The 26,888-nt window shown below is 44.2% G+C and overlaps 1 protein-coding gene across 1 annotated transcript; it reads left to right on the top strand.

Moving 5' to 3' along the window:
• Positions 1–1,342: 1,342 nt before the first annotated feature.
• Positions 1,343–26,888, top strand: LOC145396211 (long-chain fatty acid transport protein 4-like). The gene is made up of 17 exons (XM_080269646.1): positions 1,343–1,642; positions 2,666–2,724; positions 3,977–4,022; positions 5,081–5,193; positions 6,786–6,939; positions 7,719–7,844; positions 9,955–10,066; positions 11,550–11,636; positions 12,311–12,458; positions 14,027–14,228; positions 14,539–14,613; positions 16,269–16,386; positions 18,739–18,882; positions 20,828–20,962; positions 23,025–23,182; positions 24,669–24,822; positions 26,728–26,888. Exons 1-17 carry the CDS (start codon positions 1,343–1,345, stop codon positions 26,886–26,888), a joined length of 2,292 nt encoding a protein of 763 aa, XP_080125772.1.

Genomic DNA, 26,888 nt, shown 5'->3' on the forward strand with positions numbered 1-26,888 from the left:
GGTCCTTTAAAAATTTATTTCGATAACAGCAAAACACAAAAAATTGGCAGGTACAAACAAAGAGTAACACGTGAGCCAGCAGCTGCCTGACTCTAAACCTGCATGTGACCTCCCCGTAATTATCGGATTACCTGACCTCACCTCACTACTGGCCCCCCCTTAGAAAATTCCTGTGTGTGTCCCTGGTCTAAATGCTTGTTGGGAGCCGCTCATGTATGTAAGGAAAATAGCTATAGTAGCCTGGCTTAAATACAATGCTTGTTGGAGCAGTTATATTCGAATCATTATGGTAAGTGAATTACCCACTGCGACGAGACACCACCAGGACTTCGCGACACCCACCCTAAGAGGAGACCACAGAGGGCCTCTGAGGGCGTGTGCAATACCCAGGCAGTATGGGTCTATGTCCCCTACTACCTTGCACCCTTATTTCCCACGATGGACCCAGCGAGAACTACATAGAGCTGGTGCATTACCCTCCAGCTGGACCAGCCCTCGCCAGGTTCGGGGTGGGGCTGATACCTCAGTCCCAGACAGCACCCGAGTGACGGCCACTAGCTGCATTAGGCTTGAGACGGCCACTAGCTGCATCCCCTCCTCTGCAGAAACCAGTGACTGCCACTAGCCACTCACTAGCTGCATCCCCCCCTCTGCAGAAACCAGTGACGGCCACTAGCTGCACAAAGGGGGAGACGCCCACTGCCCGCTCTCCTTCTGCAGCTGCCTTCAGGAGCTAGACCTGGGTGACGACCACTAGCCGCACCAGCAGGCAGGTGACAGCCACAAGCCGCACTTTGCCTGCCATTCCCTCCCCTCCCAGGACCTTGGTGACGGTCGTTAGTTGCACCCGTGAGCAGGTGACAGCCATCAGCCACACTCAGCCCACAGTCCACTCAGAGAACAAGGCACTGGCGACAGCCACTAGCCACGCCTCCCCTCGCAGGACCTCGGTGATGATCATCAGCAGCACCTGTGGAAAGGTGACGGCCACTAGCCGCACCTCACCTGCAGTCCTGTCAGGAAGTCGGGCCCCGGTGACAGCCATTTGGCGCACCAACAAGAGAGGGATGGCCACTAGCTGCCCTACCCCTGTTGTCCTTGGGACCTCAGCGACAACCACCAGCTGTGCCAGGAAGAGGCCAGACACCACCCCTCTCTCGCCCCCTGTGACTTCCCCTACAGAGGACATCCCTTGCTTGGCCCACCCCTCCTGCAGCCGGGCGGGACACCCCTCCTGTTCTCCCCACAGAGGCAGCCCTCAGGAGGAACTACCCTGTCTGGAGGAGGTCTGGCAAGGCCCCATTGTGACCCCAGGAGTAGGAACAGTGCAGCTGGCGCCCAGATGAGACCACCTACTGCTGGATTCCGAAGGAGAGGACGATGCAGGCCACCCCTGACAGCGACCCGACCCGAGGGAGACCACAGTCCCAAGACTCCCCAGGGCGCCCCCAGGACCCTGGGGCGTGACCTCCCCAGCCCCAGAGGACGACGACCTCCTCCCCAGGGTGGGTGCAGACAAGCACGCCTACTCTCCTTATTCGGTCCCAGCCCTGAGGACCGAACGCCCCATCGAGGCTCCACTAGAGAAGGGCCCCTCTCCACGCCGCCCAGCAGCCCACTCCAGACGACGCGGCCCCCGAGGGTAGTCCCGTGCCCTCTGAGGGAAGGCACACCTGACGGGACCCTTCCCATACTCGGCCGACACCTGTAGGAGCCCAAGACTTCAGTAGCCCCGTCGGAGTCCTCCCACCCAAATCGTGACTTTGTACCTGAATAGTGTATTGTGCCTTAATTGTGTCTACGTTGTATTCAGTTCGGTGTGAATTTAAGATAATACACGTGAGGTTAATTGGCCAGAGTTTTTATGCCCTGTTCCTCTCGTGGTGTATTCTAGCTCCGGTCTCAAAAGAGAACCCCAGTCCAACAGTCAGTGTTCTTAGGGCGAGAAATCGACCTAAAAACACCTAGCATAACACTTATTGGGAACAACATATACAGAGGAAATGGTTCTGCAACTTAAAATACCCTGTAACAAGCGATATAATTCTACGCATTAATTACACTATATGTTGACAATTTTACAAGATCTCCAGAAAAAAGAAAAAGAAGTCACCGTAAATTTAAATCGAAATTCAAATGAGCCTGTAGCCGAGCATGCGACTCGATGACAGGAAAGTGATGAAGTTGGAGGACTGCAAAATTCTGCAATAATAGCTTGGTGAGGAAACATTTAAACTTTTACCAGTGAACTTTGTGAAGGAAAGATCTGGTGGATGGGCACTGGATAAAAATTTGGTAACAACTTTGGATAATTTGGCTTGTGTTGTCAGTGTGATGCAGGTGAAGTTTGGCAGGCGTTAGTTTAAAATTTTTGTGTTGAGCTGTAGTTTTGTATATAATTATTGTTGGAGATATGTTGTAGAATTGCTTCGGTTACAACGTGCTGTTTGTGTAAGCCGCTATTTCAATACGATGGGGCGGGTAGGTGAGAATGTTGGTGATTTATGCTGACATCCATGGCTTCAGGAGAGTTCATTTTGCCATTGTTCACATTGCTTTTCGGGTGCTGGGAGGGATGCCTTCACGTGGTGGCATCGACATAACCAGGCCGTAGAATTGTCAGGTTATACAAATGGCCCACAGTACCATCCCTATCCCCCAACAGGAGGATGGTAAAATGCAGAAGAACAGCAACAACCTGCCGTCCACAGGGTTCATGTTCAGGTGTGACCGAGATGCCAATACTATCACTCATATTCTTTTTTAATGTATTTACTGTACATTTACATTTTTATTTACCTGTATCCTAACTCTCGTAGGCTATATAATTTGCTAAGGTTTTCCGTTATGGTCATAGCTGTGTTTTATTTCAGATCTTTTTCATTTTTTCCAGGATTGTTTTGTGTGTCACTGTAGCTCCAAATTTTCCATTTCTTCCAGTTTTCGTTTTATTTTTTGTGTGTAGTTGCAGCTTAATTTTTTATTTTTTCCAGAATTATTCTCAGTGTCATTGCAACTTAGTTTTCATTTTTCCAGGTTTCCTGTATTGAAATGCTGTAGGTTATTATCATGTAGACACTGTGTGGGGTGTAGGTGTGTCTTCTGTCCTTAATTATTTAAACTATGGCAGCCTGACCCTGACTTATATGCTTTGAAGACAGTAAAATGAGAATATCCCCTTTTTTTTCTATCTATCTATCTATTGCCAGATGCCTCAATCCCATTTGGGGTGGCCACAAACAAATCGCCTCCAAGTCGCCCTGTCCCCCCGCCATTTCACTGCCCTGCTCCCAGCTCACACCCCCCTCTCTCATATACCTCTCCACCCCATCTCTCCATCTCATCCTCGGCCTCCCCCTCCCTCTTTCCCCCTCCACCTCACTCACATACACTCTCTTCGTCTGTCTTTCACCCTCCATCCTCTCCACATGGCTGTAGGTTATTATCATGTAGACACTGTCTGGGGTGTAGGTGTGTCTTCTGTCGTTAATGACTTAAACTATGGCAGCCTGACCCTGACTTATATGCTCTGAAGACAGTAAAATGAGAATATCCACCCCCCCCATTTTTTCTTTTTTTTTAACCACAAGACTAATGGCTGTAATTGGGCATTATTAAAGTCTGTGGGAATCAAGTACCTCTGTCTGAATGATTGTAAGGAGTGACTGACTGAATGGGCCGGTCTGAAAGATGTTTGTGCATCTGCAAAGCTATTGTAGCTTTTTGAGTTTGAAGAATTGAAAATCTGAGCCAGTTTTTGAAGTAACAAAACTGAATGTATTGGACAAATTGAAAGCATTGCACATTCATCCACAGTAAGGTACAGGATTTGAGTATGAAGACTTCGTTTATGTGCAGATTCATGACCTTCTTCAATATCAGCTTCTGTTTTAGTATCTCTGTATAGGCACTATTTTGCCATGCAGGACATGGCATGTAATTGACTGATATGCTGTAGATCAAATTTCTCCGCCAGGTGTAACAACATGGTGGTCTGTCAGATGCCCTTTTACGAGTATGTGGTATGTCAGTGGAAATTTCTCTTGTCAGCACTAAAATTCACCCATCCAAAACAAGACACCTTTGTACTTAACTCCAAGACTGTGGGGACGTGAAAGGCACAGGCATGTCTGGTACAGGGTTTTTTAGTCACAGTCATTTTCTTGTCATTTTTTATGTTTGTAAAGGCTCCAACATGCTTGCATGTGTCAGCCTTGGATACCTGATAGTGGCTGTCCGTGCTGCTTGATCTCTGGCAGCCTTCTTATTCATTCCCTTGTCCCAGAGGTCGCACTCTGTAACCTCATCCCAGGTCTTTTTCAGTCTGCCACATGCAACAGTACAGTACAGTCTCAGTTAACTGGGAAGCATGGGGATTTTACTCTCTTGGTTACCGTTTTTCCCTGGATATCTGACAGATGCGGGGCTCATACATAGGCTGTTATCATTGCAATATATACAATACACACCACTTATCCAGGGTCACACTAACAGATTCCAACTGAAACATTACCTTATGGTAAACACCCCATGGAAGTAACACACATGCATGCAGTGTCATACAATACAGCAAAGTGCACAACACAAGACTGTGCTGTTAAATATTATTCTCCAGTCTGCTAATAAAATATGGAAAAATAAACTAGAGAAATAAATCTTGAACATTTATTGGTGAACTGATGAAATGGAAATAAATGTTTTACACTACAGTAGAATCATTGCAACTCCTGTGTCACATATCAGTTGTGTATGTGGCTTCACCCCACATGTCTGTTTCTTCCCCACCTTACTTCCATTACCCCTCCCAAACTTGCCATCCAGCTGTTCTGTAGAAAATAAATGTGTTGTAACTGCAGTCACAGAAATCTTGTCCAGCAAAGGAAATGGTCATTGGCACTTCCATTCTGTATAACTTCATCTTTTATGTTACTTCACTTATGAATGTTGCTGTACCTTATCAGATTTTATTACTGGTTTATAAAGATGTGGTATATAAGGGTGCCCACCATTCACTCAGTGTAACAGTCATGTGCCTTAAGGTGAGTGCACTGATTTGCAGTTCTAATCTTGTGTAATTCAGGAAACTGTTTACTACGTTGGATGGTACGGTAACAGTTTAACCAAATGGTGTCTAGTGATCCAGTGGGTTCAGATGCTCCAGTCAGATAAAGCTTTTGAGGGTGTTCATCTAAGGTATGGTTGGGATTAATTGCTCACATAATGCCAGCCAAGGGTGAGTGAGGCAGAACACCCTCACTTTAAGCCTGGGATCTGTTTAGCCAAGCCCTGTGCCATAATCCCAATGGGGCAAAAGAGGATTGGATGATAGATAGTTGAGGGATGTGCTGGGAGTGACGTACAGGATTCCCTACATGTCAACAGGTAGGTAGGCAGAGGGTTAATGCCCCTCCCCATAAAATAACTTAGACACATGGCTACTCCCTACAAGATTATGGCATTTGGCAGTAGATAGGTTGATGGAATTCACCTGTCACCTAATGCAGTTTACTAGATAACTGATTTGCATATGACGTTACACATGGATGTCTAGTGGAGTGTTTTCTTTTCAGGTACAGTCTTGTCCTTTGAAATGGTGTTCTCATATCTCAAAATACTTGGGATGTATTTGAAGAGGCTGTTCTGGATTATCACCACCATCCCCAGGGATATTAAGTAAGTCTCCCGAGTCTTTTGTCTGTGCTCTAATTGGCCAGGTAGCAGCAGATGACAGGAGATGTAGTTTTCAATATGTCAGTTGGTCAGTTAATATTAATTGCAAGGCCTTGTGGCCACCTCACCTCTGCAGGTCTACATATAGTGCTGCCTACTTCTTCCTTTACTTTTTTCATTTCATTTCTAGTGCTGCTCTCCTCTTTTTCTGCTGCTTGCATTCCTTCCTGTCACTCATTATTACACTACTGTCCTTTCCGCTCTAGGAGGCTGTACCCTAATGAGAAGCCAAATGGTTTCCTGTAACCCAGGAAACCATGTACCATGCTGGGTGGTAACCGTATTACCGTATCATTGGGTGATGTGCAGTCCACAGTTTAACTGGGCAGAGAGATGCAAATGTGGTATCCACCCAGGAACCGGACCTGCACACTTTTCCCTGTGCCTTGCCACAGCAAGGCACTGTCAACCACAAGGGAACATAAGTTCACTGCATGGACTATTTCTGCAGAGACTGTTACTTACTTGTGGTTGATGGGTGTGTTTGACCAGACACACTGGTTATCACCAAGAGGGAGGCCTAGTTGTAATAGCAGTAGTAGTAATGGTAGTAGTAGTCATAGTAGTAGTTGCTGCACTTCATATGTGGCACTTCAAGCAGAGAGGTCACATAATATGTCTTGGCTAAATAAAATATTGGTTATACCTGCAGATGATTCACCCCTCTAATTGACCAATAACCAGGCTGAAAGGGATTAGTGATCAATGTCAGGTTAAATGTGCTGTTATCTTGAGTAGAATGAGATGGTTTGGGCATGTGGAGAGGGTGGTGGATGACTGGTGGGTGCTGAGGGAGAGATGAAAGACGAAGGCGATGTTGTGAGAGGCAGATCAAAATAGACCTGGGATGAAGTCAGAGAATGTAACATCAGGAATAAGAAGACTGAATAAAGAGGCTGCTAGAGATCAAGCAGCGTGGATAGCAGCCATTAGATGACCAAGGCTAATATGTATAAGTTTGTAGGAGCCTTTAAAAATAAAACAAAGGCTGATGCATGAGTTTTTTGGAGCTTTTATAAATGAATGAAAAATATCAGTGTTTTCTTGTCTTGCAGAGTGTTGGTGTATTACAACCTGCAGGTCCGGTGGAAACTGTACTGGGCAGCCAAACAGGATCTCTCTGTTCCCAAGATCTTCCACACTGTTGCCCAGAAGAACAGGGAAAAAGTGGCCTTCTGTTTTGAGGAGGAAAGTTGGACATTTAATCAGGTATAGTATGGCATTGTGTCATTGTGTGGTGTTGTTTGTGTATATGTCTTGCTTCATAGGTTGATGTGGTTCTCTCTCTCTCTCTCTCTCTCAAGAAGAAACTCATGCATAGGAGAGTTGAACAGAAAAGGAGTGGAGTGCATTGCCAGATGGATGGTGTCATTCCTTTGTAATGAAGGACGGATGTAAGTAATAGAAGAACATTGACCATTGAAACTGTGAAAGAAAAAAGATAAAAATACAACGCTCTTGCTTCTAAGTGGAAAGGATAAAGATTATTTGCTGCTGTGGGCAAAAGATGAAGGGGACTGAATGGGAAGAGCAGTTTTGCTTGGGTTAAGTAAGGCACCTGAAGTACACTATATGCCTAACCCTGTCAATATGAACTTTATATGATCAGTGTTGTATTAGATATCTTCATCCAGTCCTTTGGTGCTGGAGAGGGAAGTGTCCATGTGCATATTTGCGAGCTCCTGGCTTTGGTTCCTTCTTCCTTAAAAAAAAAATAAATATATATGACCAGGTTGTGGAACTGACCATTTATACAGACATCCCACAATTCCTTCCCTGTACCCCAAAAGGAGGACAGTGGACCATAACAGGCAGTCTTCACTCTGAACTCCACTTGGTTCATGGAGGTAGCAACTACTGTACTGCCACTACAAACCAGTCCTTTACTGCCATCCAGATTAATTACCTCAGTATTCTTTGTGTTTAGCATACCTAACAGTGTATACTGTATTTTTTTCTTCATACCTGATACCGTGCACTTATTTCAGGTGGATTTCTTGAGCAACCAGGTGGGCAACTATTTCTCCTCCACTGGACTGTGCAAGGGAGATGTTGTTGGACTGTACATGAAGAACAGAGTCCAGTATGTCTGCATATGGCTTGGACTGACCAAGGTGAGGTTAGCATGTTAATCCATAACAATTTGAGCCACTAACAAATGACTTTTTGTCTCATATATGTCTGCACCCCTTTTTAACGTGACAGCGTCCTGATTGACTGTATCGGATACGCTCATGTGACGCTACAGAATGTGGTGAATGTGTTTGTGTATCAGATAGAGCCAGGATTCTGGGGGCTTGAATGGTGAGTGAATGGAAGCGTGGTCCATTGAATTGGGCAAACTTTGGCTGTCTGGATGTTGCTACTCCTCACCTTACCCTAGGGTGGGGAAGGAGGTCCGGATGATGATGCTACTTCACTGGCCATACTGTTGATATTTCTCTCTCATGCTTTTTACCTGTTATGTGGACTGCCTCACCCCATCCTTAGGTGAGGGAGGAGGAAAGAAAAAAACTGGAGATGGTGAAGAGGAGGGTGTGTGCGGGCCATTTCATTAAGTGTGCTGTTTATAGTTTTCTCTGTTCCATGTTTTATCTTGCCTTGTTTTATGGATTGTCTCATTATATACTTAGGTGGAAAAAAAAAAAGTTGGATGATGATATGACCCATTTCACTAAGCATGCTGTTTGTAGTTCTCCTTCATTCATGCTTTCCCTTTCATTGTTTCATGGACTCTGCCTCATTGTATATTTAGCTGGGGAAAGATAACGATGATGGTGGTGATTTTTAAATTTTATTTATCTGTAGCCAGATGCCATAATCCTGTAGGGGTGGTCATGTGTCTTTTAGTTAGTTGTTTTACAGGGAGGGGCACTAACCCTCCACCAACCCACTTGTTGACATGTAGGGAACACATATGGGTTGGTTATATGGTTACCACCAAGTATTGTAACCTTACAGTGGAAACCATTAGGGTTGTCACTCAATGTAAAGCCTCCTGAAAAGGAAAGAAGAGTAATAAAAAGTGACAGGAAAGAGAGAGAGAGGAGGACAGACTCAGAAAAACAGTGATGAAGGAAGAAGTAGGCAGCTCACATAGTGATGAAGGAAGAAGTAGGCAGCTGACATAGTGATGAAGGAAGAAGTAGGCAGCTCAGTGAGTGAGTAGATGATGGTCACCACCACCCATTTCACAGATGCAAAACTGAAAGTAATAACACATTCCCAGGTTCATTTGGTTTAAGACAATTGATGGCAGTATTTTAAAAGTTTCTTATCCTATCATTTTTTTCTGGTTCTCTGGACCAATCCTGACCCTATCCTACAATTCATTTCAGTTAACAGAACTTTGTCCTTCTGCTGCTGAGGGCCACAATAGGCCTTTAGTGTGGCAATACATCCTTTCCTTATTACAGCACTGTACTTGTTTGTGACTAAGATTGTATTCTAGTGTTAATCTATTGTTGTTACAGGTCCGCACATAAGATGGAGAGATGGCAACTTTATTGCTTGTCTTCCTATAACCATATGCCTTGATCCCATAAGGGGTGACCACAGATCAGTTGCCTCCATGTCACCCTGTTCAGTGCCATTTGGCTGCCTTCTGTCCAACTCACACCCCTCCTTTGTCATATGTCTCTCCACTCCCTCAACCCGTGAATTGCAAGCCACAGCTCAGGCTGTGCTACCATTCCAGTGGCCGTGCATTGCCGTTTTTGCAAACTTACATATGGAGCTATGCAAAGAGTTTTTTTTTTTTTTTTTTTTTTTTTTTTTTTTTTTTTTTTAGATGATGCCGTGGATGTTTATCTGCAAGTTTATAATAAACAAAACTTTTTTTTTTTTTTCCACTACACCCGAACGCATGTTATGCATGGCACTATGCAGAGATTTTTTTTTTTTTTTTTTTTTTTTTTTTCCAGATGATGCCCTGGATGTTTATCTTCAAGTTTATAATAAATTTTTGTGTGTGTGTGTGTGTGTGTGTGCATTACAGGGTGGGATAAAAAAAAAGGTCATTGTGCAATCCATGGGTTAGTCACATCGTTGATCTGCCACTCCACATCACTCATATATGCCCTTCTGATCAGCCTCTCATTCTCCATCCCTTCAACATGGCCTGACTAGATTTATACTTACTTGGAATGAGGGAAAAGAGGTCTAGATGTTGATTTTTGTTTGTATTAGTTATTATTATTACTATTATTTTTATTTTTGTAACAGATTGGTGTCATCCCTGCCCTGATTAACCCCAAATCACGTGATATTCCACTCCGGCACTCTGTGGAGGCGGCGGCGTGTAAGGCTTTTATATGTGGAGCTGACTTGCAAGATGGTGAGTGAGGCTTAATCAGTGGAGGCTGGTGATACTGTTTGTAGCTGTTACTGTGACCAGGTGGGGGTAGTACAGTGGTGTTAGTATTAGTAGTACCTGCAGTTATAGTAGTAGTAGCACAGTAATTGTAGTAGTACCTGCAGTTATAGTAGTAGTAGCATAGTAATTGTAGTAGTCATAGTAGTAGTAGTAGTAGTAACCTCTATGTAATAACCAAAATGAAGCTTAAATTAATCATTGGTCTGGGCAAGATTCGATCTCAGGCCCCCCTTGCTCCATAAGCACGCACATTACCACTGAGCCAAACAGAGGATCCCAGTCTTGCCTCTAGGAAATGCAGGCTTTTATAGACCCCATTACATCTGGGTCATATGTAACATGAACCCAGTAGACTGCAGGCTGAAGTTACCTTTCTCCAGCAGTCCACCATCTTCCTTTTCTGGAATAGGGAGAGAGGTGAGAGATTTTTCCATAACTGGGTAGTGAATCCTTCCAGTGAAGCATTTATTTGTGGAGCTGATTTGCAGGAAGTTTGAGTGAGTAATGGTTAGCCACTGGAATTTAAAGGATGTTTTTAATATGCTGTTTCTGCTACCAGGTGATTTTATTTGGCATAAGGAAGGCCTGGTATATTCTGTGTCTATTTTGTATTATAGTTTTGGTGGTATAGCTGTATTACCAACTTCGTCAATTTACTGTACGGTAGAAAGAGAGAGATTTAGTTATGATGATTAAAGGTGTAAGTGGAGTAGAACAGGTAAACAGAGAGGATCTTTTTGTGGTGGATGATGGAAGAACAAGAGGATGTGGATTTAAACTTAGAAAAAACAGGTGCCATAAAGATCTTTTAAAAATTTGCATCCCTAGCAGAAGTACCGGTGTAGATGCTTGGAGTAGCCTAGAAGAGGAGGTGGTGTGAATAAAGAACATCCATGATCCATGTGTTTAAAACTAGATTTGATCAAAGAAGACACAAAGACAGGACAATATTGGCTTGGCTCAACTCCTGTATGTTGCAGCTTGGTAATTACACACACAGCGAGAGGGAGGTGAAAGACGAAGTTGGTGTAAGGCCAGTGAAATGGTTATAGATAGGTACGTAGTGTATGTATGTATGAGTGTATGTGCTGGTGAAGGCAATACCTGTTCCTCAGGTCTTTCTTCAGTGTTGTCCTACATTTCCCTCTTCCCAGGTGAGTCCACAAACAAGGGGTCATTGGCTGTACATATACCATACATTATTCAGTATAGAATGCGTGTGTGTTAGTAGTGACGTGGTAGATGTGTTTGGCTTGTAGGAGGGCATGTTAGGCCTAGCAGAATGGCTCATAATATCAGTGCCTAGAGTCAGATGTGCATGAATGAAAAATAAATAAATAAATTAAGTGAGGATTGTCTGTAATGGTTCTGGAAGGGACAAGGGAACATGCATTGCCATTTGGACAACATGAGTGTAACAGATGGATTAATTTATTTATTTCAGAGATCTGTAATTTGAAGCAACAGGAGGAGATGTCAAGTCTTCCCATATATGTGTCAGGAGCTGGCGATAACCAACTCAGAATTAGAGGTACAGTGTGTAGTGTCTGAGTGGCGATGTAGTACGGAATTGAAAGTGCAGTGATACCTCTCTCTCTCTCTCTCTCTCTCAATTAAGAGATTCATGCACTCGTTTTTTTATTCAGCATAATTTATTCATTCTGAGTTACTTTATTAAGTAATGATAGACAAGGTTTTAAGTGCTAAACCAGGAATTTGTTAAACCAGGGATATGCTGTAATTCACGACAATGAGAATTTTCACAAACAGCAGCATATAAAGCTTCATGCTGTATTGAAGGCATATATGAACTTAAAGTAGAGGGAAGGACTGAATGCCCAGATGTTTGTAGGGCCACACCAAGGAGTTTATGTGAGTGAGAGGGAGGGGGAGACCAAGGATGAGATGCAGGATGGAGTGGAGAGGTATACTGAGAGAGAGGGATGTGAGCTGGAGGGGGGAGGGGTTTGAAATGGCAGGGGACAGGCTGACATGGAGGCAATTTGTATGTGGCCACCCCTAAAGGATTAAGGTGCATGATAGATAGATAGATGTATTTATTATTATTATTATTATTATTTATTTTGTTACTATTATTATTACAATTATTATTATTACTATTATTATCACTATTTGACCATTTAATTTTCCTCAGGTGCATATTATTACTATTATTATTATTATTGAGCATTTATCATTTTACAGGTGCATGTAATCTTGACTTTGCGGTGAGCAGTGCCAGCCCCAGCACCCCCAGAGAGATGGCAAGTGTTGGGTTCAGGGACACCTTTGGCTACATCTACACATCAGGCACAACAGGACTACCCAAGGCTGCTCGTATCATGCACTCAAGGTGGACTCAGACGTTTTCAGTGTTTCAGTAATGTAGTAGGTGGCGGTGACCATCATCCACTCACCTGATGTAGTGCTGTCTACTTCTTCCTTCACCGTTATCATTATATTACTGTGTCTGTCCTCCTCACTTCCTATATCTCCCATCTTTCCTGTCACATTTTATTACTCTTCTTTCCTTTTCAGGTGGCTTTACATTGAGTGACAAGCCTAATAGTTTCCTGTAAGCCAGGAAACCATTTATAGCGTTGGGTGATAACCATATAACCAACCTGTACATGTTCCCTATGTGTCAACAAGTGAGTTGGCAGAGGGTTAGTGCCCCTCCCTGTAAAACAGCCAACTCAAAGACAAACAGTCACCCATTACGGGATTATGACGTTTGGCTATAGATATACACATTTGAAGGTGGGAGGATGTGTGGTATGCCAAGATGATGATGGATGGGTGTGATAAAGTGAGTGTGTTAGGAGAGGAATGAATGTTGAGGCAAAGGAATTAATGCAGAAGTGAGTTGATTGCATGAATTATACCCAGAGGAGCACCTTTTTTTTTTTAATTTATATATATATATTTTTTTTTTATGCAAGGAAGAGGGAACCAAAGGCCAAGAGCCCACAAACCATTCCTTCCAAGAGAAAAAACAAAAACAATACAAAAGAGAGCCAAATTCAAGATCCGTTCATTTGGAGATGGCGTGGGTTTGGCTCCCCCTGTTAGCAGAATAGTGTTGGATGTACTTTCTCAGGCACGTAATGTGACGTGCATCTACCGTACAAAAAAAGAAAGAAAGAGAAATAAGAAAAAAAAGGGAGAAAGAAAGACAATTGCCAACTTTCATAGTGGATTAGGTGCGTGTGATAATTGTGCTGGTGTTAGGAGTGATCAGGACAGGAGGTGTTGACTGTTGTATAATAATGTGTTCTATCTGTAGCAAGACACCTTAATTCTGTAAGGGGTGGCCACAAGCAAATCCCCTCCAAGTTGTCCTGTCCCCTGCAGTTTTGCTGCTGCCTCCCTTCCCCCCCCTCTCTCTCTCTCTCTCTCTCTCTCTCTCTCATATACCTCCACTTCATCCCTCCCTTTCCCTGCCATTTCAACTCCCCTCATCCCAGCTCACACTCCCCTCTCTCATATACCTCTCCACTTAATCCTCCATCTCATCCTTGGTCTCCCCCATCCTCTCCCTGCCATTTCACTGCCCTCCCCCCAGCCCACACCCCACTTTCTCATATACCTCTCCACTCCATCCCTCGATCTCATCCTCGGTCTCCCCTTCCCTCCCCAGCGATAATAACAGTTGAGTAGTGTTCCTAAAAATGGTAATTGATCAGCAAAATGGCAGGGGACAGAGGTACATGGAGGTGATTTGTTTGTGGCCACCATGGGATTAAGGCATCTGGCTATTGATAGATAGATAGAGCCTAGCCACATTACTTGCAGGTAGTAGTAGTAGTAATTGTTCACTAGGCAGTCTGGCCGAACAGCCCCGAGTCCCAAAGGAAGGTCATGGCCGAGCCTGGGCTTTCCCACAGAGTTCTCAAGGAGTGTATGTTGTGTTACTTACAGGTTTATAATGCTGGTGTGGGGTTTAGCAAGACTATCTGGTGTGAACTCCACCGATGTCGTCTACAACCCCTTACCGCTTCACCACACATCAGGCGGAATCCTTGCTACGGGCCTGGCACTCCTGCTGGGGATGTCGGTTGTGTTAAGAGAGAGTTATTCAGCCAGCCGCTACTTCAAGGACTGTGCCAAGTATGGAGCCACTGTGAGTATAGTCTTGGTAGAGGGTTATGAGGCACCGTTTGTTTGTTTATAGAGGCTCTGATATGCTCTCCTGTGTCGGTCACCTAATGGGAGCTCCGTATGTTGCTTGATCTCTGGCAGCCTCCCTATTCAGTCCCACATCACTGAGGTCACAGTCTATGACCTCATCCCAGGTCTTTTTCGGTCTGCCTCTCGCAACCCTACCCCTAGTGTTCACACTTATCACTTTGTGGCTATAGATAAATGGATGATACTGCTTTTGAGGTCAGCGTAGACTAACTAATGAAGCCCCTCACATCCTTGACTTTCAGGTTGGAATGTATATTGGTGAGATGTGTCGCTATGTACTCTGCACATCCAGTAGCTCCTATGACCAGCAACATAAGGTTAGATCCTTGAATATTGAGTTTAAAGACTGTATTAGTTGTGTTATTAAACCCTTTGCGGGATTAGGGCGTCGGGCTATAGATAGATAGATAGATAGTGTTATTAAAGCAGTAGAAATGTGTTGTTGTAGAGGAGCATGTGGAGTTACCTGGAGAGAGAGAGACAGGTGAAGTGAAGAAGTGCCGTGGTGTTTTATGTGGATGTGATTAAAAGTGTTAAGATAAATACTTGGAGATGGTTTGGCTGTGTGGAGATGATGGAGATTGAGAGACTGACCAGAAGAGTGTATGTGAATTTGGTGGGGGGGAGACTGAGAGGATGAAGGAATGGAGTGAAGAAATGTATGAGCAAAGGATGTGTGAAGTGGAGGGAGGACAGCCAAATCGTAAAGGAGGAGGCAGGATGGAAGCAGATTGTTTGTAGCCACCCCTTATGGGATTAAGGCATCTGATTATAGATAAATAAAGAAGAGAGGAAAATGTGCAAAAGAAGTGGAAAGTTGAGTGGCACAAGAAAGGAGAGTAGTTGGTGCAATGAAGGCCTTGATAAGAAACAAAGGCTTGAGTGTTGCAGCTATGCAAGGCCTACATGAGGGAGTGTTAGTGCCAGCTTTAACATATGGATGTGAGACTATGGTGTGGCATAGAAATGAAAAGTCAAGAGTAAGAGCAGTGGAGATGGGACTGCTGAGGAATGTATGTGGAGTGCAGAGGGTGGATAGGATACGAAATAATGTGATTCGTGAAAGATGCGGAGTGGGGAAGTCAGTGGACACCAGAATCGAAGAGAGTGTACTGAGATGGTATGGTCATGTGGAGAGAATGGATAACAATAGAGTGGTGAAAAAGGTATATCTGAGCGAATTTGAAGGAGGGAGGAGGCGAGGTAGGCCAAGGAGAAGTTGGAGGGATATGGTGGATGAGTGTGTGAGGAAGAGAGATATGGAAGTTGGTGAGGCTAGGGGACTGACAAGAGATCGAGCTGGCTGGATGAATGTTGTGAGCAGAAGTGCATGATCAGGGATTTGGCATCCCATTTTGACGTGACAGTGCCCAGATTGACTCTGTCGGATACATTTATGCGAAGCTACAGAACGTGGTGAATGTTTTTGGTGTATCAGATGGAGCCAGGATTCAGGGGCTTGAGTGATGAGTGAATGGAATCGTGGCCCATTGGATTGGGAACACACAGACTGTCTGGATGTTGCTACTCCACACCCTGCCCTAGGATGGGAAAAGAGGTCCAGATGATGATGATGATGATGATTTAATGTTTTGTGTTCAGGTACAATACATAGGAAAAGGGATTGTACCATGAAATTATTAGTATTTTTCATGTTTTGTGTTCAGGTACAATATATAGAAAAAGAGATTGTACCATGTAATTATTAGAACTTTTAGTGTGCTGTGTTCAGGTACAGCACATAGATAAGGGGGATATACGATGAACTTATCAGTATTTTTGATGTTTTGTGTTGGGGGGAGGTCAGTCAAATGGTGGATGACAGAGCGACTTGGAGGCGTTTTGTGTGTGGCCACCCTCTGTGGGATTAGGACATTGGGCTACAGATAGATAGTGTACAGGTGCAATACCGGTACATAAAAATCAGGGCTGTACCGTGAAATTATTAGTATTTTTTGTGTTTTGTGTTCAGGTGCGAATGATGATTGGTAATGGACTGCAACCGGGTCTGTGGAAGAACTTCAGGGAACGATTCAACATCAAGTTTATCAGGGAGTTCTATGGGTCCACCGAAGGCAATGCTAACATGAGTAAGATCCAGCGTGTGTGTCTGTGTTCTTACCTAATCTTACCTAATTGTATCTTTACAGGAATGAGTCAAGCTCGTACTGTCCCGTGTCTTAAACCATATTTATCGTACATATCCTTAAATTTGTGAATTGTTTTGGCACACACTATTTCATTCGGTAGTGCATTCCATTGATCAATTGCTCTGTTTGGGAAACTGAATTTCCTTACGTCTCTATCACCTCTCTTCTTATGCAGTTTTTTGCAGTGTCCTCTTGCTGATGCTTCTCCATATGTTAAGTAATCATTTATGTCTATTTTCTCCTTCCCTGATGTGTGTGTGTGTGTGTGTGTGTCTGTGTCTGTGTGTGTGTGCTGGATGTGTGTGGGGGCTTGCTTGCTCCGGTTGTAATTCATTGAGATAATTTTTTACCTTCTCTCTTCTTTCTGTATTTAATTTAGGACTTCACATTAACTTTGGGGGATGAAGTACGTGAAAGGGTACAGCAGGGAAGGAAGGTTGTTGGTACACTGAAAGCAGTGATGAGAAATAGGGAGGTGAGTATGGAAGTTAAGAAGTCATTGCATGATAGTATTGTGATCCCTACCCTGACGTATGGAAGCGAGGCGTGGACCTTGCAAGAGGGGAACAAGTCAAGAGTGAAAGCAGTGGAAATGAGTTACTTGAGAGGAGCATGTGGAGTGACGTGGAGGGACAGGTTGACGAATGAAGAAGTGAAGGAACGTTGTGGGGTAGATGTGGATGTGGTTGAAAAGATTAGGAGAAATACACTGAGGTGGTTTGGACATGTGGAGAGGATGGAGAATGAAAGACTGACTAAGAGGGTGTATGTAGGTGAGGTGGAGGGAGGGAGAGGGAGGGGTAGACCGAGGATGAGGTGGAGGGATGGAGTTGAGAGGTATATGAGGGAGGGGGGGGTGAGTTGGGGGGAGGGGAGTCAAATGGTGGGTGACAGAGTGACTTGGAGGCGTTTTGTCTGCGGCCACCCTTTGCGGGATTAGGGCGTCGGGCTATAGATAGATAGATAGACATTAATTATATCACAGAATTCAATAGATCCACAAACGGCACTTATAGCATGAGTAAGATAAGGACCGGGTTTCCGTTAATGACTCTACCCACCCCATTTAAGGGAAGAAGGGTTAGTATATTCTTAAATGCTTGTTTTCCACTCTGAGCATTACCCTCATGTACAAGTTCTGTGGATCTGTGGAAGGCAAGGTAAATAGTAGGAAGATATTGCCTGGGTTTTTCCTATGCATTCAACCCACCCCATTTATATTTCAGTGGGGAAAAGGGCTCAGATTACTCTTCTCTTATGATAATTGTCTGGTTTGCTCTCATATACAATACTTTGCATCTGCCTAGTAAAACAGTTTCTGGGTTTTCATTTCTTCTGCATGCTACCCACCTCATTTATAATTCAGTGGGGAAAAGGGTTTGGATAACTCTTTTTATATAATGTTATCTGGTTTGCTCTCATATACAGTCCTTTGCATCTACAAGAGAAAAATAAAATATTTGAAATACCTGTCCTTAAAGAACATTTGCCAATTAAGAAAAAGGTGAATCTCTGCTATATAATTTTGGCATAGACAGATTTCAGTGTGGAGGGGGAGACTGAGATGAGATGGAGGGATGGAGTGCAGAGGTATGTGAGTGAGGGGTGTGTGAGCTTGGGGTAGGGCAGTGAAATGGCATGGGACAGGGTGGCATGGAGGCGATTTGTTTGTGGCCACCCCTTATGGGATTGAGGCGCCTGGCTGTAGATAGTTATGGTAGGTACTGTAGTGTCTTTTTCAATATTTTGTTGCTGTTGCCAGATTATTTTGTTTGGCCTAGAGATTATTACACTGCAGAGGTTAAGTGTAGCATTTATTTGCCATTGTAGGTGTGTAGATCTCTCCTTAGCTGGGTACCACACTTTTTACTCTGAGTTGTTCCAGGTTTTTGTCCTTCTGAAGCATAATTAATGGAGCTTTGTGGCAAAAAGAGACAAAGTTTCTGTTGTTCCTGCTTATCATAGCATTTCTTTGTGAGGAGCATCAGAATCTAATGTAATATATTCATACAACTTTACTTTGAAGATGAAAAGATGGAGTGAATCAAGTTGCAGTAAAAAGAGTATTGTAGTAGTAGTAGTTGTTGCAGACTCTGGCTCAGATATGATTGGTTTCCTGCATTTTGTTGTTAGAGTGTGTGTTTAATTTGTCTTTCAGTGAACACCAAGATTTGATTGGTTTCCTGTGTTTTGTTGTTAGAGTGTGTGTTTAATTTGTCTTTCAGTGAACACCAAGATTTGATTGGTTTCCTGTGTTTCGTTGTTAGAGTGTGTGTTTAATTTGTCTTTCAGTGAACACCGAGAATAAGGTGGGTGCCGTGGGGTTCATCTCACTGATCGTGCCCTTTGTGTTCCCCATGGCTCTCTTCAGGATGGATGATGACAAGAAGAAACTACTGCGGGGCGAAGATGGCCTCTGTATCAAGTGCCCGCCTGGTATGTTGTGCGTTTGTGATGTGATTCTCTCTGTCTGTCTGTCTCTGTCTCTGTCTGTCTGTCTCTCTCTCTCTCTCTCAAAATGGCCTCTGTATCAAATGTCCACCTGGTATGTTGCTTGTGATGTGATTCTCTCTCTCTCTCTCTCTCAAAATGGCCTCTGTATCAAATGTCCACTTGGTATGTTGCTTGTGATGTGATTCTCTCTCTCTCCTTATAGTATTGTCAGTAAGGGGTAGTTGGGGTTTATTGCTATCATAATGCCACTCAGGGATGATTGAGGCTGGTCACCCTCACCTTAAACGTCAGGACCAGTTTGCCTAGCTCTGGGCTCCTACACTCCTCATGGGGCAACACTGGATTAGATGATGATGATGATGGCATTACAGTTGTTAAAGTGGTTCCCCTGATGGCAAAGATCAGAACTAGTTAGAAATGATCCAGTGTGTGGTAGAAAATGGGAAGTATGTAAGTGTGGTAGAAAATGGGAAGTATGTAAGTGTGGTAGAAAATGGGAAGTATGTAAGTGTGGTAGAAAATGGGAAGTATGTAAGTGTGGTAGAAAATGGGAAGTATGTAAGTGTGGTAGAAAATGGGAAGTATGTAAGTGTGGTAGAAAATGGGAAGTATGTAAGTGTGGTAGAAAATGGGAAGTATGTAAGTGTGGTAGAAAATGGGAAGTATGTAAGTGTGGTAGAAAATGGGAAGTATGTAAGTGTGGTAGAAAATGGGAAGTATGTAAGTGTGGTAGAAAATGGGAAGTATGTAAGTGTGGTAGAAAATGGGAAGTATGTAAGTGTGGTAGAAAATGGGAAGTATGTAAGTGTGGTAGAAAATGGGAAGTATGTAAGTGTGGTAGAAAATGGGAAGTATGTAAGTGTGGTAGAAAATGGGAAGTATGTAAGTGTAGGAGTCCGGGGCTAGGCAGTTGGTCCCGACATTTAAGATGAGAGTGATGTTAATATTATTTTTAAGGAATTGCTATTGTAGTTGCTCTGGTTAGTACTTGGATGGGTGACCGCCTGGGAACACCAGATGCTGCTGGCATAACGTTCTCCCTACGTGTCAAGTGGGGTTGGTGGAGGATTAGTGCCCCTCCCTGTAAAACAGTTAACTCTAAGCCCTTGGCCACCCCGTTTGGGATACATGGCATCTGGCAATGAATGAATGAATGAGTATTGTAGTTATTGGCAGATTTTATTTTACCAGTTGATTAAGTATGGAATAAGAAACATCTCCAGTTTCTTGTATTGCCAGTTCGTCACAGTTAAATAGTTGTGCTGGTGACGTTTGTTTACTCCTGGATATCATTTTTTGTGATTTTATTGGTACATGTACTGAGAAGTGGAACTGTAGATTATATGATACTGATTCTTTCCCAGCCTTATCAGGGAGGAGTGAGAAGTGTAGAAGGCTGGAGTCAGTGCCGGCCTTTTTTTCCTGTTCTTTTCCCTTTTTTTTCTTTTTTATGTAAGGAAGAAGGAACCAAAGGCCAGGAGCCCACAAACTGTACCTTCCAAGAAAAGGACAAAAACAATACAAAAGAGAGTCAAATTCAAGATCCTTTTTGGCTGTACATGCAGTTTTTGATGTTCAGGGAGGAATGGAAACTGTGGAAGGCAGAACACAATGCTGATGGGGGATTGTCGGTGATTTGGCTCATGTCTGTTCATAGATAGGGAGGTATGAGCTGGGGGGAGGGCAGCAAAATGACAGGAGTCAGGGCAATATGGAGGTGATTTGTTTGTGGCCACCCCTGACAGGATTAAGGTGCCTGGCTATCTGTTTGTAGAGAGGGAGGTATGAGCTGGGGAAAGGGCAGCAAAATGACAGGAGTCAGGGCAACATGGAGGTGATTTGTTTGTGGCCGCCCCTCATGGGATTAAGGCATCTGGCTATAGATAGATAAATAGATAGACTGTTCCTTCACAACTTCTCTTGCTAGGTGAGGTGGGTATGCTGGTAGGGAAGATAAAGAAGGACCTGGTGTCTGATTTCCAAGGATATGTTGATGAAGAAGCCACTGAGAAAGCCATTATCACCAACGTCTTCAGAGAGGGAGATCATGCTTTCCGTACAGGTAATATGCGTATGGTATGGCGAGGAGAGTGTATGTGAGTGAGGTGGAGGGGGGGAGAGGGAAGGGGAGGCCAAGGAGGGATGGAGAGGGAGGGGGAGGCCAAGGATGAGATGGAGGGATGGAGAGGGAGGGGGAGGCCAAGGATGAGATGGAGGGAGGGGGAGGCCAAGGAGGGATGGAGAGGGAGGGGGAGGCCAAGGATGAGATGGAGGGATGGAGAGGGAAGGGGAGGCCAAGGATGAGATGGAGGGATGGAGAGGGAAGGGGAGGCCAAGGATGAGATGGAGGGATGGAGAGGGAGGGGGAGGCCAAGGATGAGATGGAGGGATGGAGAGGGAGGGGGAGGCCAAGGATGAGATGGAGGGATGGAGAGGGAGGGGGAGGCCAAGGATGAGATGGAGGGATGGAGAGGGAGGGGAAGGCCAAGGATGAGATGGAGGGAGGGGGAGGCCAAGGATGAGATGGAGGGAGGGGGAGGCCAAGGATGAGATGGAGGGATGGAGAGGGACGGGGAGGCCAAGGATGAGATGGAGGGATGGAGTGGGGAGGTATATGAGAGAGGGGGGTGTGAGCTGGGAACAGGGCAGTGAAATGGCAGGGGACAGGGTGACATGGAGGTGATATGTTTGTAGCCACCCCTTACGGGATTAAGGCGTCTGGCAATAGATAGATAGTATTACGAAGGGAGAGCAACAATAGTACTGTACTCCTTTCACCATAACTTGGCCCATACTTTTATCCGTTATTGCTCATATCACATAGCTCAGTGACAAAATCAACAGTACTAAGGCTATACATCCTTTCCACAGCACTTCTTTGTGACTAGCATCATATTTTACTGTTAATCTCGCTTTAAAACTAATCATTCAGTATGGAGAGGTGGTAATTTTAGGCCAGGTTAGAGTGAAAGTAGTGTAGTTGTATTATAGTTAGTTTTTATTTGAGGGAAGTGAGTCAGCCCCATAATTTGTGAAGGAAGTGAGTCACCCATAATTGGAGAAGGAAGTGAGTCACCCATAATTGGTGAAGGAAGTGAGTCACCCATAATTGGTGAAGGAAGTGAGTCACCCATAATTGGTGAAGGAAGTGAGTCACCCCCATAATTGGAGAAGGAAGTGAGTCACCCATAATTTGAGAAGGAAGTGAGTCACCCCCATAATTTGTGAAGGAAGTGAGTCACCCATAATTTGTGAAGGAAGTGAGTCACCCATAATTTGTGAAGGAAGTGAGTCAACCCCATAATTGGAGATGGAAGTGAGTCACCCATAATTGGAGAAGGAAGTGAGTCACCCATAATTGGAGAAGGAAGTGAGTCACCCATAATTGGAGAAGGAAGTGAGTCACCCATAATTGGAGATGGAAGTGAGTCAACCCCATAATTGGAGAAGGAAGTGAGTCACCCATAATTTGTGAAGGAAGTGAGTCACCCATAATTGGAGATGGAAGTGAGTCACCCATAATTGGAGATGGAAGTGAGTCACCCATAATTGGAGAAGGAAGTGAGTCACCTATAATTGGAGAAGGAAGTGAGTCACCCATAATTGGAGATGGAAGTGAGTCACCCATAATTGGAGATGGAAGTGAGTCACCCATAATTTATGAAGGAAGTGAGTCACCCCCATAATTTGAATGCTAAGTTATGGTTATGTAAAAGGCTATGAGCCTTAAGTATGGGGTAGAACTGTCTCCTTGGTTGCTAGTCAAAACCACCCTCCAGTCTGACTACCCCTGGCCATCAGCTTAACAGGAAGGGGTTAGAGATCTTTCTCAGGCTAGAAGAAGGGGACTAGAGAAGTTTAGACACTGTTAATTAGTAGTTGTAGTAGTAGTGGTGGTGGTAGTAGGATGGTGGGCTGCAGGAGTGTGATAATTTACTACTACTACTATTACTGCTACTACTACTACTACTGCACTGCTGCTGTTACTACTACTACTACTACAACTACTGCTGCTGCTGCTGCTACTACTACTACAATTCCTCTTCTTCCTCCTCCTCCTCCTCTTACTCCTACTACTACTACTACTACTACTACAACTACTACTGCCTAACCCCCTCTCGTAGGTGATCTGCTGGAGATGGACACACAAGGCTACTTATATTTTGGGGATCGAGAGGGAGACGCGTTTCGCTGGAAGGGCGAGAATGTGTCGGCCACGGAGGTTGAGAATGTCATCAAGAAAATATACCCCAACGCTGAGGTGGCTGTGTATGGCGTGCAGGTAATACAACTCTCTCTCTCTCTCTCTAAATATACCCCAACGCTGAGGTGGCTGTGTATGGCGTGCAGGTAATACAACTCTCTCTCTCTCTCTCTCTCTCTCTCTTTCTCTCTCTTTCTCTCTCTCTCTCTCTCTCTCTCTAAATAAATAAATAAATAAATATATCCCAACGCTGAGGTGGCTGTGTATGGCGTGCAGGTAATACAACTCTCTCTCTCTCTCTCTCTCTCTCTCTCTTTCTCTCTCTCTCTAAATATATCCCAATGCTGAGGTGGCTGTGTATGGCATGCAGGTAATACAACTCTCTCTCTTTCTCTCTCTCTCTCTCTAAATATATCCCAATGCTGAGGTGGCTGTGTATGGCGTTTTGGTAAGGGGTGGTGGTGTGTGTGTGATTTCTCTCCCTCTCTCTCTCTCTCTCTCTCTCTCTCTCTCTCATACATACACACATGCAGGTGGTTGGTAGAGATGTACTGATGTATTGGTATTGGTGGTATTGGCCCATTTGTGGAGTATCAGAATCAGTATCGGCTGATTTTTCTACTGATACTTGAAAGGAATTTAGTGCGTAGCAAATCACACACATGAAGTTATTTTAAGTAGTATTTGGATGTTTTATAGGGATGAAAAGTAAATTATTAGTAACACCCAGTTATTTAGGATCATGGCAGGGGACAGGGCGACGTGGAGGCGATTTGTTTGTGGCCACCCCTAATGGGATTGAGGCATCTGGCAATAGATAGATAGATTATTTTGAGTACATGGGGTGTAGTAGTACAGTACAGTCTTTGGTACTGAGCCACATCTGCCACCCTGGACATACACGAGACACAGGTAGATGGTATGGGCAGCAGCGTAATAGGTTGGCGTCCAATGTACTGGTGTCGTTATTGATGGTATCGGTATTGGTCCAGTTTTGTGGTATCAGTATTGGTGTAGGTCTTGATATCGGTACATCTCTAACATCTGCATTATAGGTACAGTACATAGATTGCTTGGGCGTTATAAGTAGATTCCCTGGGCATTATAAGTAAATAGACATGGGTATTATAGATAGATAGATTACTTGAGCCCTATCTGTCATCGGTATCTCCTCTCAGGTGCCCCACATGGAAGGTTGTGCAAAGTAGATAGATTCCCTGGGCATTTAATAGAGACATGGGTATTATAATAGATAGATTCCCTGGGCATTATAAGTAGATAGACATGGGTATTATAGATAGATAGATTCCCTGGCCATTATAATTAGATAGACATGGGCATTATAGATAGATAGATTCCCTGGGCATTATAACTAGAGAGACATGGGTATTATAGATAGATAGATCACCTGAGCCCTATCGATCACCGGTGTCCCGTCTCAGGTGCCCGACACGGAAGGTTGTGCAAAGTAGATAGATTCCCTGGGCATTATAAGTAGATAGACGTGGGTATTATAGATAGATAGATTTCCTGAGCCCTATCTATCACCGGTGTCCTGTCTCAGGTGCCGCACACAGAAGGTCGTGCAGGGATGGCGGCCATAGTGCGGAAGAGCGACATACCGGACCTTGACACCCTCCTGGCTGAAATGGACCTGGTGCTGCCTCGCTATGCCATCCCGGTTTTTGTGAGATTCGTGGCCAAACTCAAGTACACAGGTGAGTTGTTATTGTTATTATTATTATTATTATTATTATTATTTTGTGGTAGGTGGAGGTGCTCACCATCCACTCACTCGATGTAGAACTGCTTTGGGTGTCTGCCCTTTCCTCTATTCCTTTTCATACTTCCTCTTCTGTCATTCTTTCCTTCAGTCTTTCCTCGTCCTTCTGCCTACAGGTGACTTTGTATTCCCTCTTCTATCTTTCTTTCCTTCATTCTTTCCTCTTCCTTCCGCTTTTGGGTGACTCTACACTGAATGACAAGCCAAATGGTTTCCTGTACACCAGGAAACTATTAATTGTGCAGGGTGGTAACCATATATATATCAAATTATGGCACCCAGTGATTTAGTGGGTAATTAAGGTGCAGGTTTATATCCAAGGGGTGGTTTGGGTTTATTGCTCATGTAATGCCACTCAGGGATGAGTGAGGCTGGTCACTCTCATAATAAACGTCAGGACCAACTTGCCTAGCCCCAGGCTCCTACGCTCCTCATGGGGCAACATAGGGGTAGATGATGGATGTTTTCGTTTTTAAAGGCTCCAACATGCTTGCATGTGTCGGCCTTGGTCACCTAATGGCGGCTCTCCACGCTGCACGATCCATTGCAGCCTCCCTGTTCAGTCCCTTAACCCTAAGGTCACACTTATTATTATTATTATTATTATTATTATCATTATTATTTGTGCCAGTCTTAGGTATGCATGTTCATTGGAAATATCAGATATATGGTATCAAGGAAGGACCCTATGTTTGTAATTAGTATTGTCACTGTGTTTGGTTTTAAGCATTATTTTATTTTCATATTTTATTATTATTGTGTCTGGATCCTGCCCTGCCCCAGCTGTATGAGGGAAGGGTGGGTTAGGATGATGTTGATGATGGTGGTGGTGGTGATGATGATGATGATGATTGATGGTGTTGGTGATGATGATGATGATGATGGTGGTGGTGGTGATGATGGTGTTGGTGATGATGATGGTGGTGGTGGGGTGGTGGTGATGATGATGGTGTTGGTGGTGTTGATGATGATTGGTGGTGGTGGTGATGATGATGGTGTTGGTGATGATGATGATAGTGTTGGTGATGATGATGGTGGTGGTGGTGATGATGATGATGATGATGATGATGATGATGGTGCTGGTGGTGGTGATGATGATGGTGATGATGACAATGATGATCTGTGACTCAACATTTGCTGGTATGAAAAAGGCTGTAAAATAAGAATGATGATGATGATGATGATGATGATATATGAGTGGAGGGAGTGAGTGAGAGTTGTGAGTAAAGGAAGAAAGAGAGGGAGAGAGAGAGAGGTGGGGAGGAGAGGAAGGGAGGGGGGAAGGAAAGTTGGAAGTGCGGAGGAAGGAAGAAAGAGTTGGGAATGTGGAGGGTGGGAGGAAGAGTTAGAATTGTGGAGAGAGAGGGAGCAAATGAATACAGGAATGCAGGTCATAAAGGAAGACTGAATGAAGGAAGGTTAGATAGATAGATAAATAGATAGTAAGGCTTTCTGTAAAAGAGGTGGGAGGGGGAGATGGAGGGGGAGGCCAAGGATGAGATGGAGGGATGGAGTGGAGAGGTGTATGAGAGAGGGGGGTGTGAGCTGGGAGCAGGGCAGTGAGATGGCGGGGGACAGGGCAACATGGAGGCAATTTGTTTGTGGCCACCCCTTACAGGATTAAGGCATCTGGCAATAGATAGATAGATAGACAGATTCTCCTTGCCCAAACTCACAGAAACGGAGATAGATAGATATATAGATAGTAGAACTTTCTGTACAAGATATTTTACCACTTTCTCCTCACCCAAACTCACAGAAACGGAAATAGATAGATAACGAGATAGTAAGGCTTTGTGTACAAGATATTTGACCACTTTCTCCTCACCCAAACTCACAGAAACGGAGAAGGTGATCAAGGGGGACTTAATGAGGGAAGGTTACAATCCCAGATCCATCCGGGACCCCCTCTACTTCCTCGAGGGTGGTGCCACAGCCTCGTACGTCACCCTCACCCCCACCCTGTATGATAAAATTGTGCAGGGGGACATTAGGCTGTAA

This window comes from Coenobita brevimanus, chromosome 35 (assembly GCF_032717465.1).
Source record: "Coenobita brevimanus isolate Jiangsu-jjx chromosome 35, ASM3271746v2, whole genome shotgun sequence".
NCBI classification, from domain to species: domain Eukaryota; kingdom Metazoa; phylum Arthropoda; class Malacostraca; order Decapoda; family Coenobitidae; genus Coenobita; species Coenobita brevimanus.

Excerpts from the sequence above, each read along its gene's own strand:
- LOC145396211 (XM_080269646.1), top strand. The coding sequence starts at position 1,343 with ATGAGACCACCTACTGCTGGATTCCGAAGGAGAGGACGATGCAGGCCA. Across the intron at positions 5,194-6,785 it reads TTTGAGGGTGTTCATCTAAG|AGTGTTGGTGTATTACAACC; the intron begins GTATGGTTGGGA and ends CTTGTCTTGCAG. Across the intron at positions 12,459-14,026 it reads GCTCGTATCATGCACTCAAG|GTTTATAATGCTGGTGTGGG; the intron begins GTGGACTCAGAC and ends TGTTACTTACAG.